This window comes from Rhipicephalus microplus, chromosome X, assembly GCF_043290135.1.
Source record: "Rhipicephalus microplus isolate Deutch F79 chromosome X, USDA_Rmic, whole genome shotgun sequence".
In the NCBI taxonomy this organism is placed as follows: Eukaryota; Metazoa; Arthropoda; class Arachnida; order Ixodida; family Ixodidae; genus Rhipicephalus; species Rhipicephalus microplus.
In genome coordinates, this window is record NC_134710.1 from 146,169,088 (window position 1) to 146,181,831 (window position 12,744).

A 12,744-nucleotide genomic window follows, 5' to 3' on the forward strand; every position below is an offset into this window, starting at 1 on the left:
CGTGCAAAGATCCCGCGCCTCGTGGCACATTCTGGCAAAGTACTCGTCACCTTGGCTACAGGCTAACACCTATAGAGGTTATGCGTATAGAAGTAGCCCCCTAAGTGCACGGGGAAGCGTCTTCTATCGTAGGAGAATCAGTAGAGTTTCGGATTTGTAAGCTCTTGGCGAACGTCGCTAGGAATTACGCGCACAGAAATACCCTACAAAAACCACGAGGAAGCGCTTTCCACTGTAGAGAGTATCATAGAGTATCAAACACGTAACTTGAAGGTTGTGGGTTCGGATGACACTCACGAAAAGCGTACTTTTTCATCCGAATTAATGCCTTTTTATTTATTTCATGGCTACTACAATACAGTTAAAAAAACCTGAATGATGTCCCCTACGCTTTGCTTGGCTTAACTGGCTTTTTAGTTCATGTGCTTGTGGCAGCACCAATCTGCTTTGTCGCAGAGAAAGAGTACACTAGGTTCAGGGATGCACGCATCGAAACTGTTGTAACTTTTCAGACTTGTTGCTTCAGAATAAAGCTCCGTAAACGACTGGCTGAAATGTTTCAATTGTAACGTAAACCATGTAACGTAGTTGGTTCATAAGGTATTTACCATATCATTATTAGCAAACAATGATATTGAAGTTACGTGCAAAATATATTCATCGCTGTGTCTAACACACGCAAGGAAGTAGGACACCGTTATCTTCAATAACCTCTGCAATACATTCCAAAGCGGGGAATTCATTCCCGTTAGTTACGAACAAGAATTAACACAAGCACGAACCCTGCACGTGCTCTCTTCATATATATATATATATATATATATATATATATATATATATATATATATATATATATATATATATATATATATATATATATATATATATATATATATATATATATATACAGTTTTCTGCTTCGCTCCCGAAACACGTGCGTCTGTTTGTTCGGCGGAGCATGCAATAACTATGACGGGTGAAAGGAGCACAAAGATAGAAAGCGAGGTAATGAAAAAGAAGCAGAAAGAAAGAGAAAGCGAGAAATTCTTGGCGAAAAAAAATTCTTGGTGAGGTTGATCTTGGTGACGATTTGAAGGCTAGCGCGTAAATCCCCGCAGGCATGCTAGCAGGGCATAGCATTGTCTTGTATGGCATAGAGAGTGGTGGGAAAGAGAAGAGACGTGGTGAAGGCACCGAATTATCAGTTGTGGAATGCCATAAAGAAAATTGGGGAGAAAACGAGAATACAGAGAAATAGGTACTGAAGAAATAGGCATAGAAAGACAGGGAAGGAGAAGGAAGACACAAAAAAGCGACAGAAAAGGCAGAGATTTTGACAGAGAGAATAAAAAATAGAAAGAAAGGTGAAGAGAAAGAAGAAGAAAGAAAGAGAAAAAAACACCAGAGATGGACGAAGTTTCTTTCAAATTGTATTGTGATATGATACAAGATACGTTGGCAAGAAATATTTGAGATACAGATACAAGATACTTGCGGGATTATTGAGTCCGACGCAGTACTTTCCACTGTATTTGAAGGTACTTCAATAGATTTGAATATTTGCTGTTATAGGTAGATATGATAAAGCACCAAATGCTTCTGCCGAAAATTTTTACTTAAAATATTCTTTGTTTAATTTAAGCAAATTTGTTTATATTGAAAACATTTTTTTGTATCCCACGAGTTCCGTCATTCTTGCTCAAGGTAGACTAGTTTCATTTCGAAACAAACATATGGGAATCGGTTCGCTGTTTAACATGACAGCTCATTAAACGTGTGCTGTCAGAGGTTTTTGTTTGACACTATTGTATTTGATGAGTGTGGCTCTTCTACTTGCCGACCAGCAAGCGGGTTGCCATCTGAATACAACAACGTCAATAATAAGCCTCCGCACGACACCACTGCGCTTTCATTCCTTGTTCGTATACGCGCGTTATCGTTATCGCCCGACATGTGCAGAGCAGCAAATACGCCAGTAGCAATATTTTTTTATGACAGTTTCTGTTTACACTGAATACTTGAAACAGCAATTATTTTCATATTGTGCTTATCTGCTTGTTAAAGCGTTCATGAGGATCATATTCACGAATGTGCAATCTTTGAAATTTCTTCTCCGAAAAAATTAGCGCCGTCGAGTAACGTCTCAGGCGTATTGTAGTGGTACAAAGCGTCGTAGGACAGCACTGCAATTCACAATATTGCCTCCAATATTCTGGTGATTTGTAACAGCAAAAAGCTTTACGGTGGCTTAGAAAGAAGAAGACGAATATATCTTGATCAAATGGCAAGACGGTTCCGCATAAGACAAACTGGGAATAAGTATATAGTGTGTTTCACGCAACGAACCAAATATCAAATAAAAGGGGTTAACCACGACAGAATAAAACTAATCAATTCGACACGTAGAAAGCATCTTTCTTGCGCGCACTTGGCCAGCTAGACAACTGCCCTCACACAGAGGACAAAATCCCAGTTACGGGCCTACTCATTCTTCAGCGCGAGGGGTACTATAAATTTGGAGCTTGGCGGTGGGCGGCATAACGTTGGAAATTTTCGCAAATATTTAAAGTGTATTGCTGGTTAAAACATAGATTGTGGTGCCACGTATGCGAATTCTATACATCGTGCGTTTTTTTTATATAAGGAAATTCAAGAAATTGATTGGCGGTATATTCTAGCGCCACACATCTGCAGTCACGCTGAATATTAGTTGCAACACGCCTGCTGTGGTTAAATGACCCTAAGCATTAACAATGACACCAACATACGTCAAATTGGTTCAGAAAGTACCACTAACTGAAATAGTTTAATTTACCATGTTTTCATGAAGGGACCACTTAGCAGGGTTTACACCTATTTGAGTACAGACAGCTTGTTCCACCTCACATTGAGCGTGACTTTACATTGGACTTTGTAACGTCTGTTTGCCTATTTTCTATACTTCCTTCACTTTTCTTATCTGAATGGTTGCCGTTATTACTCAGAGAACGTGGTGTATACGTTAATTATGCGGTGAAACAACAACCTAGAATCAAAGAGTGACGCATGGGCGCCGCCCATTCTCAGCTCCTGTTCTCTGCACGGCCTCTTTGCTTGAGCAGAAATAACTTTTAATTGCGGCCTCATCCAACAGGAAGGAGAGGGCAGCTGACGAGCGCACCTGAATTGCGGCACACGCCTTTATGAAGCGTGGACCACGTGCCGCCTATGCGGACTTGGTAGAGAGAGAAAAGAAACTACTAACGACTTGCATGGAATTGCCGCCGGCGGCCATGCCGGTCTGCTCTGGAGCTTGCAGCTGAGGCAGTGGAAAGTGATGAGGAAGAGATGCTATCGCGCGACGTGAAATGGAAGGGAGCGTTTCCGTTCTGTAAGCTTGTATCACGAGCCCTCACTTTGCTTCCTGAGGCGACGCACTTGGGAGAAGGTATTGTTTCCTTATGTGTATTCTCCACGACTCAAAGTAAACCCGTCATGTAAGGCCACTATTACGGGGTCGTTATTCATGTTATTGAAGTGCCAAAGGAAAGCTATACCAAACTATTAGTGTCACGACGCTTGCGTTCGCGTGGTGCTAAGATTAGAGTGGCGGTGCACCGTCCATTCTTAGAACAGCTGATGGTGCGGTGCGTGCAAGTTTATAGACGCGAATATAGTAGGCGAGAAAATTGTGGGGTTACGAAGAAATGCGTGGAGTGAGCATGCACACGTTGAGCATAAGGGAAGCCGTATGTGAAAAGTGGGCATAAAACAAAGGATTTCAATGCAGCTGTGATGAGTTATCTCACTTGACTGGGGCTACATTCTGCTGACATTTGTTTTAAAATGGGAGCCGCAAAAGGGTGGCTTCCTTTCGCAAGTTAATAATATGACGGAACAGCAAATTTAACATGTCCAACTTGTAAACCAGTGATGGCCTAAGGTTCCACGAATTTGAATGTTACGTGATACAGAGTGGCCTATATTTTCATTTCAATGATCGTTGAGTGCGGAAATTTTATCGAATATTTCTCTAATTAGCATTTCAATTAAATAATCGGACTCTTCTTTTACCGCATATTCAACCAAGCATTACAATCCTGCACAGTCCACAATCACAATTTGGACGTCCGTGTGCGCTATAGGCACTCGTCCCAAATGCTCAATACGTGATTTGTCTTTTTTATGGCTTTGTAGTGCATGCTAATGGTGTCATGCAAAATCTACTTATGCTCTGATAGTCATGCTATTGTCACTTTTTTTGTAGTGCGAATAAAAAATAACCAGTGTCATGTCGACAAACTATTCACTTGGTTTTAACGTTATATATTTATACATATTGGTTTAGTGTTATGACCGCAAAATACTTGTACCAGATAATGTCCTGGAGTAGAAAGTAAAAGCCACGAATGGAGTTAAAGGCCATGGCGCTTATTATGAAAGGTTACTTGTTGCGTTCAGATGTATTTTCCTTCGCGTTTATTTAATTTAGAGTGAGGGGCTCGCTTTCGGCAGGATTGATGATTTTCGGCATATCCTGTCACGTGACGCCCCCGAGTAAAAAAAAATGGTTACCTATTCGCCGCCACGGTTAAGAGTTGCGCTGGCTAACATTACCAGTGTTGCGCACGCAGGGTTACTATTAAAAATGCACGGCGTAACAGCCGCTACATTAGCACAATGATAGTGCACCGCATGTGCGATTCGGAAGCCTTCTGCTCAGTTTACTTTTTTGGCAAGTTTCTTTCTGTAAGTGTTGTTTTTGTCTAGTTTCACTTCTACATATCTTATAACTACCACTTTGTACTTAATGTCATTATCTGTCGTCTTTACAGTTTCGTGCCTAAGAAAAATGTACCCCTCGATCACTTCTCCTTCATACTTTTTGTGCCCGTTCTGCCACATGACACGGCTGTCATCGACGGTAGTACTAAGTGTGAAGGACTATTTATAATTTTTAAGAATGCGTTGCGTTGTCTTCAAACGTTATCTGGAAGCTCTTAAGAAATTGCATTGTACAATTTGATACCTGACTACTTTAGAAGTAACGGCAATTAAAACGTTAAAAGTGTCATGACGATAGTTATAGCACGAGAACAGAACGACGACAAAGAGACAAGAAAGAGACGAGCACTCTTTGTCGTCGTTCTGTTATTGTGCTATATCTATCGTCATGTCATAACAAGTAGCCCAAACTGCCACACTTATAAGCTAAAGGTGTGTTAGTAGTGCGATAGTTTACTACAGAATGGCATATATTAAGATAGTGTCAATACGTACATATATTTTGCTCCACTGCCGGTTTCTCGAAGCGCTTTTCCCCTGCAGAGAGGTGATTCAGTGGTATCGGTAAATGTTTAGAAGAAACGTTGACCGCTGAAGTCAGAGCCAAGAATCTTTGACGCTGAACGGCACTGCTAAGTGGCGGAAATGTTTGTCTGATCAGACGTCTGTGCACTACTTTTTCCTTTACCACGAAACCTACATTTCATTGTAGCGTGTAAATAATGAAATGTTTTTTTGTACTCAAGAAATAGTAACATATATTGTTCTATATTTTCTAATAGTCAGGCTGTATCACTGTCACTAGCCTTACAAGTGACTGAAATTTGAAAAAAAGAAATCCAAAATAAAATATAGATTTCAATATTTTGCCAGACTGAAGTATTTCTAAAAAAACGCATCGGAATTTTCACAATTCCCCCCAGTTTATGCAAAATGACGCGCCACTGACAGCGGCACCAAATATTTGGAGTACCGGTCGGTGCAAGCTGATTGCTAAGAAAAAGAAAAGAACGAAAAAACAGAGCAGCCCATTTGGTACAAATTTTATTTAAAAGCCGCAGCATTTGTACAAAATTTACAGAGAGAAGACAACAGGTGCCGTTGTACGTGGCTTGCCATCTTGCTCTTTCCCGTTATAAGGCGTAATCATTCTTGCACTCAACCCTTGAGAGAGTAACCGCCGTATCCGCCGTATCCACCGTAGCCTCCGTACCCTCCGTATCCTCCGCCGTATCCTCCGCCGAATCCACCGCCGTATCCTCCACCGTAGTGACCTCCAACCAGGTGAGCTCCCTGGCTAATCCTGTTCACGTGGTGCACAGTCTTGACGAGGAAAGAGGGCCCGGGAACAGTCTTGGTGTAGCCGAGGCCATGGCCGCCACCGTAGCCACCACCGAAGCTGGCATATCCCAAACCGTAGCCGCCACCGAAGCCGTAGCCGCCAGCGAGGCAGACTCCGGCCAGACAGCAGACAAGAAGGGCGACAACCTGAAAGAAATTGTTCGAACATGAAGTAATTCCGTGCCATGGGACTGCATTGTAACTGTTAAACTGTTGACTAGCTTTTAATAAACTCATGTGAGTTAATGGCTTATCGAGCTACATTTGCGCAATTTATACAGAGACGGTTACGATACTTGAGTTTAGATGGACATTTTCGGCTTTGCCGCACTGGATACCCCAAAAGATGATATGCGATGGTTATACCACACATTTAGGTGTCAAAGCAATGTACAAGGCTTTCTTCTCACCTTATACACACATCTACACAGTATTGAGTATGACACGTTAACTAGTTAAAAACGAAATTTTGCATTAACGAAAACACTTAAAGTGCCCTGTTAGTTGACTGTTCATAATTTGTCATGACACAGGAAAACACGTAAGAGTAAACCTGGAACGTAAATACCTTGTCAGAAATTACCAGCAATTGTATGTATACCTGTTAGTTTAAGTAGCGCGTAATAGCTAGCAGGTAGCGAACGACAACCTACAGTCCCAAAACAATGCAACAAATTTCAGTTAGAAGTGGCACGATTCAATGAAGTCGCATGAGGCAATGCTCTGAAGTCCGGGTGGACAACGACAGCTGAGGTGGTACTGCGTTGTTCACCGAGGACATACAGAGGCAAACTATGGGCAAAGGAAGGCTATTGAACGAAGGCTCCGAGGGAGCCAGGCAAGTGGTGCCCGACGAGAGAGCGGCAGCGGACCGCTCAGCTGACTCGGAAACCAGGAGCCACCGAGCGATCCATGCACTTCACTACTGCTGGCTGTGCACTCACCAGGGTCCTCATGGTTTGGCTTGCGCTTAGCTCAGAAGTGCTAAGGTGGAGTGATGCCGTCCGTTTCCTCGCCGCTGCTTATATACCCAGAGGAGGCCGGAAACACCCGCCCCATTAGAGCGTCCCCTCCCTACTCCGTTTTCTCCTCGGACCCAAATTCTGCTCCACTTCTCGCCGCTTCCTGCCGTTTCATTGATATGAGCCACTCGTGGACAAGCGCTAATATGAAAAGTAATTTGTCGCTGTACGACTCCCGCCGGGGCTTGGAAACCGGTGGGACGGCTTTCCTCCAGCCTCTTCGGATATATCTGTCTATATTTTTGTCTTGTCTCAAAAGCTTTGTATCAATCGTGCTGCTTCCAAGCAGCAAACGGCGGCAAAAATTAGTGCTCTCGCTTTCTTTATTTTTTTATTTTTTTATTTTTTTTTGCTGGTCACCTGTCTCCTCGAAAGACAAGCATCGTGTTCCACAAAGTGCAGCGCTCAGTGCCTCACACGGCTGGTCACTTCTGCGTTCCGTTTACTGCTTCTGACGTTCTCGTCGTGATTTTAGTGGCCCACCGAGTTTTACCCGTTGTCGCTCGAGGCTTCGCTGGATCGCTCGCCGTGTGCATACTCGCCTGTCCCAGCTTCGGTGTCCCGCCATTGCACGACTCCTCGCGGTCGCCTGGTGTCAGGCTGATGTTAATCAGTTCCTCGGAACAAAAAAAAAAAAAAGGTCTCCTTCCTCGTGTGAGCTGGGGTAAATAAATGGCACGCGTTACATAAAGTAGTCGCGGTGTGGAAATTATGCTCTTGCAGATTATCACATGCTTACGTACGACGTTTGCCCTTTTGTAAAGTACACAGTTGCTCGCCAATGCGCTGGTATGGTGTCGAATAATTGGCACTGTGTGCGTGTTTCTATGTCACTGAATCGCGAAACTATTGCGAAGTATTTTTGGGGGTTATTGTGAGCGCTCAAAGGCATTCAACATAAAAGACTCACTGACTGAATATATGAGGTACTAATCAAGACTGGATGGTGCTAGACATATATCATCCACATAAAATGTTTGAAAAGGTAAAAATAATGCTCAGAGTCACGGCTCATTTACTGAATTAGATCACGAACAGTGAGCAACTGCCAGATATATAACGTATTCCTTCTTCGTTTGTTCTCGTGGTGGGTGCAGTGAGTAATGTCAAAATTAAACTATTCTGTGCACGTTACGACAACATGTAAGTGTGATGTCTGTGGAGCATAACATATACGAACTGCAGGGAGCTCTAATGTGCAAGCCTGTGGAGCTTAAGATATGCGTTCTTAAGATCGACAAAGTCATCGTAGATGAATCGAACGCCAGAGCTTTCACAAGTAACTCTAAAGAACTTGATTGATATGTGGGGTTTAACGTCCCAAAACCGCCACATGATTATGAGAGACACCGTAGAGGAGGGCTCCGGAAATTTATAAAGAACTTGTAGTAATAATTGTATGTACCTAGAATTTCGTATTATGAACTGTAATGCGCACTTGATTTTTTCTTGCGAATAAGTGTCCTGGTTGTACTGAAGAAGCCCGTAATTTCGCTCGGGCTGTGACTGCTTTATTGCTGTTAGTTGTAAACGAATAAACAAGTGGTAGTATTTTGTCAGTGCTTCCGTTGAAATAATTCTTGAACCGCCCGGACTCTGGCATAGCCTACCGTAGCGACTGCTAGGATGCCTCTCGGGGACACCCTGGTAGCTTAAAATTTTCAGGACCTTTTAATAAAGTTCTCGATCTGACTGACTGACAGCTCACGTGTGATATACTGTCATGCTGACAATATCATTTGAATTAATTTTGGTACGTGACTCTTGCACTCTCGCATTGGAATTCCCAACCTCATGCTCAACGACATAGCATGCAGGCGCTAAGCTGTTGGTTGGAACCGATTGCGACAGCGTGAGTTCTCTGACATTGACGCCAGACTCTGTCCGAGCGGCGCTGCGAAAAACGCCGCCACCAGCGCTCTCATCACCACACTGGCCGTAACTGGATAGTGCAAAGAGAGCCGTCCGCAAGCGAACGTGCATAGGCTCGATAATATATGGTAGTGCAGACAAACGACACGGACAAGAGATGGCACATTCAAAACAACACAGCACTAACTTTCAACCTGTTATCTTGAATGCAAGCGCCTTCTCTTGTCCGTGTCCTTTGTCTGCGCTATACCTTATATTATCATGCTACCACAACCTCAGTGCATAGGCTCGCTTCTTTCGTTTGTGTTGAGGCACGGTTTCCTGAAAATCAAGAAGCTTGCAAGCTTCTTACGTCCATCCATCCTCACTTCAAAAAAAAAAAAAAAGAGGAAGCTCATCAAAGTGAACTGCGGGTACAATACAAAAGATGTTTCAGTTATTTACGCGTGCTGCGACTCGCAATTGCAGTGCAAGCCAGCAACGCACGACATCTAGTTAGTCGAGTGCTGCGGCATGCGTTCTGTAACGCCTTAATGCGCTAAATTTGGGCATACACATCATGCCAAAGCGATGAAGTACTACACGAGCAATGTATATTACGATCAATGTTACGAAGCAATGGTCTCGGTGATTTCCACCATTGCAGTTGCATTCTCCGTTCATCTCTCACTCGCTCTGCGTTAAATGGCTTCATTACATATCATAGAAGTCCTTCTGTTTGTATATACTGCTAATGGAGATGCATGCGTGTCCACTTTCTTGATGCACAACGAACGGCAAAGCTGATGCCTCAGAAATTGCTCCAGCCATCGCGGAGACCAACGGCAAAAAAAAAAAAAAAACTGATTGTGGTCACGTCTATCATTTTGTGATTTACCTGTAAAACGCACGCCTTCGCATTTCCTAGTGAAAGCCGAAACTTACAGCCTTCAAAGCCTACGTGCGCGATTTTGTGTGGTGACGGCCACTTCAGATTATCAGTGATTGTGGCGCACGTGATGTTTGTCTCGCGCGTCACCATTCTGAACTGTTGCGCTGCGCGCACCGCGGTCAAAGACTCTGTTTAGCTTCATAATCAGAGTTACCACGGTTCTCCGTCAATGCTACTCAAGACAATAACAGGACACCTACACTATCACACTTTCTAATGCGACCAGCTGTGGAGAATGCGAGTGTAATTCGTTTACCCAACACGTTCGCAACGGCCCGTATGCAGCGCTCTCACCGTTATGCTTCGTGAAAGCTACGGAAATCCGTAAAACTGAAGTCCTTTACGTCTGTGGCAGTTCACAACGCAACAGTGTTGTCGACTGAAGTATTTCTTCGTTGAGCGTGGAGCTGTTGCGTCTGCTCTTCTTGTCACCGTCGTTCTGGCGAGTGAACCAGCAATCACTTCATGGCAATTAGGTGACACGTCCGACTAGCGGTGAGAAATTCTTAGCTCTTTTTCTGAGTATTCAATACCTAAACACACCTGATAATTAACCCAATCATCGTTTCACACGCACTAGTTGCACATGGCTGCGCAGCAAACTGTGCAATGGAGTCGGGCGGAGCACTACCCAAAACTGCGTCGACAGGTGGCGATACGTATCTAAAAAAAACTCCAAAGCCTATTAGACGCCTATTAGAGCACATGCCACTACACGTAATGCATAAGCCGCGTTTTGATTGCAAGGCCATTTCACTTGTTTGTAATAACCAAGGTCACTCTTGTACGCGTATTGCGCCATGTGTTCTCGTTTCGATTTACATCGGCTTTCAGTTAGGAGGTAATTCCTTCCTTTATCACCTTTGATTCCCTCCGCCACTTTTCACAGCATGGTAGAAAGCACTTACACTGGCTAACCTCCTCATCCTTCACTCTTATTTGATGTATTCAACTAGCAATTATTATTATTATTATTAGTAGTAGTAGTAGTAGTAGCAGTAGTATTAAATCTGCTCACAGAGGTACACAGAAAAAAAAGTAAAAGAAAACAGGCCGACAAATGCCGCCTAAGGTGTGCGCAATGCCTGCTTATTCTTTTGGGAGGAAGGAAAAGAGAGAGCAAATGAAGAGAGGAGGAGATTTCGAGTAAATTTGACAGCAGCAAGCAGTCATACCCGCTTTATCAAAAGTACATGTACGAATACCGTCCACTTGAGCGCTAATGTAAATACACAGATGGAGGCTGGAAGTGGTGAAAAATGAAGCGACAAAAAGAGTGTTAATAACCAACTCGCCACCTCGGCCACGAGGGACGGTGGCTAACACTCCTAGGGATTACATGCACAGGGATACTAAATGAAGTGCGTTAGGAAACTCCTTCCGTTCAAGCTGACTTGGGAGGGCATAGAACGTGTAATTAGAAAGCTATGACATCACTTCCTACCACCGGAAAAAGTTAGTTTTTTCGACTTTAATTTCTTTCATTTTAGGTCATAATAACAGCACTGCAGTTCAAGACAAAAACTAATGTCCGATATACTTTCGCGTAACTACTCTAATTGCCTGTTGGATTTATTTGGTTGTGTCTAACGAGAAAATGAGCGCCTTGAAAACTTTTCCTTCTTTGTTCATTGAAGGAAAAATGGCGTTAAGCCCTCATGCAGGGGCGTAGCCAGGGGATGGAACACCGGGACCATGCCACCCCTCTCCCCCCCCCCTGCCAACCACCGTAATATTTTTCGCCAAGGCCTAGAGATTAAAAAGTGACTATTTCAAGGAAGTGCCCTCCCTGAAACCAAGGAGGTCCCTTCCCCTCCCCTTTACCCCCGAAAAAAATTTCTCCTTACGCCCCTAACTTTCAGGTCTTTACAAAAAAGATCTGAAGACGTTAAATTGCGGTATACATGTCATAGCATGCATAATTTGGAAAGTGCAGGCCTTGGGGTCACTCGTCGCGATGTGAGATGTCATAGCATGCATAATTTGGAAAGTGCAGGCCTTGGGGTCACTCGTCGCGATGTGAGATTGTTATCTTGTCGTTTAGCGCTAATCTACTAGTCAAGTAGTATCTATAAACGTAAAGCGACCGACAACTAATTTTCATGGTACCTGTTTACTTTTGGTGCAACAAAAACGTTGCCGGTCAATACGTAATGGTAACACAAAAAACGCGTGAAACAACTTTTGTCAGAACTATTCGATCTGGGAAGTCGTAAAGCACCATGTACTACAAACAGTGTTCGGTAAGTGCGAGAGCGGTTCATGTGCATGCCATGTGAATTCGCCGCCGCTGCGCAGGTTTCCAATAGTTGCCGCGAAGGCGATGACACCTCTCAAAGTCAACTCCATTCACTTCGTGATTATGTCGTAGGCCCGTGTACTCAGATTTTAGTGCACGTTAAAGAACCCCAGGTGGTCGATATTTCCGGAGCCCTCCACTACGGCGTCTCGTAATCATATAGGGGTTTTGGGACAATAAACCCCACATATCAATCAATAAATCACTTTGTGATTGCATCAGTCGGGCAATCTTAAGCACAAGTTGTGTTGCGCTGAAAGAGCTGCAGACTATGTATACAGCAAAGTGAACAGCTGAAACATGCATTATTAAGGCTGCAGCTTCTAGACGACGCGATGTGAATGGCAGGTTTTGTGACTTTCAAGCACTGTTTAAAAGTAGAAGTCGTATTGAAATTGCGAAAAAGAAAATGTCCATTGTGTCCCTATAATTCAATATCTACAATTCTTCTACAGTGTCAAGAAATATACTGCCTAGTGTGCTGAGCGCGGGCTAGGAGATGGCCCCGCAGCTGA

At 43.5% G+C, this 12,744-nt stretch overlaps 1 protein-coding gene and 1 long non-coding RNA gene across 2 annotated transcripts in view; one reads left to right on the forward strand and one right to left on the reverse strand.

The window, feature by feature from the left end:
- The window catches only part of LOC142775813 (uncharacterized), a 234,233-nt gene that overhangs the window by 87,045 nt on the left and 134,444 nt on the right, over positions 1–12,744 (forward strand). The gene's annotated exons all lie outside the window — the stretch shown is intronic.
- LOC119175497 (uncharacterized) lies at positions 5,792–7,136 on the reverse strand. The gene is made up of 2 exons (XM_037426427.2): positions 7,050–7,136; positions 5,792–6,252 (listed from the first exon to the last, which is right to left on the reverse strand). Exons 1-2 carry the CDS (start codon positions 7,059–7,061, stop codon positions 5,923–5,925), a joined length of 342 nt encoding a protein of 113 aa, XP_037282324.1. The 5' UTR covers positions 7,062–7,136; the 3' UTR covers positions 5,792–5,922.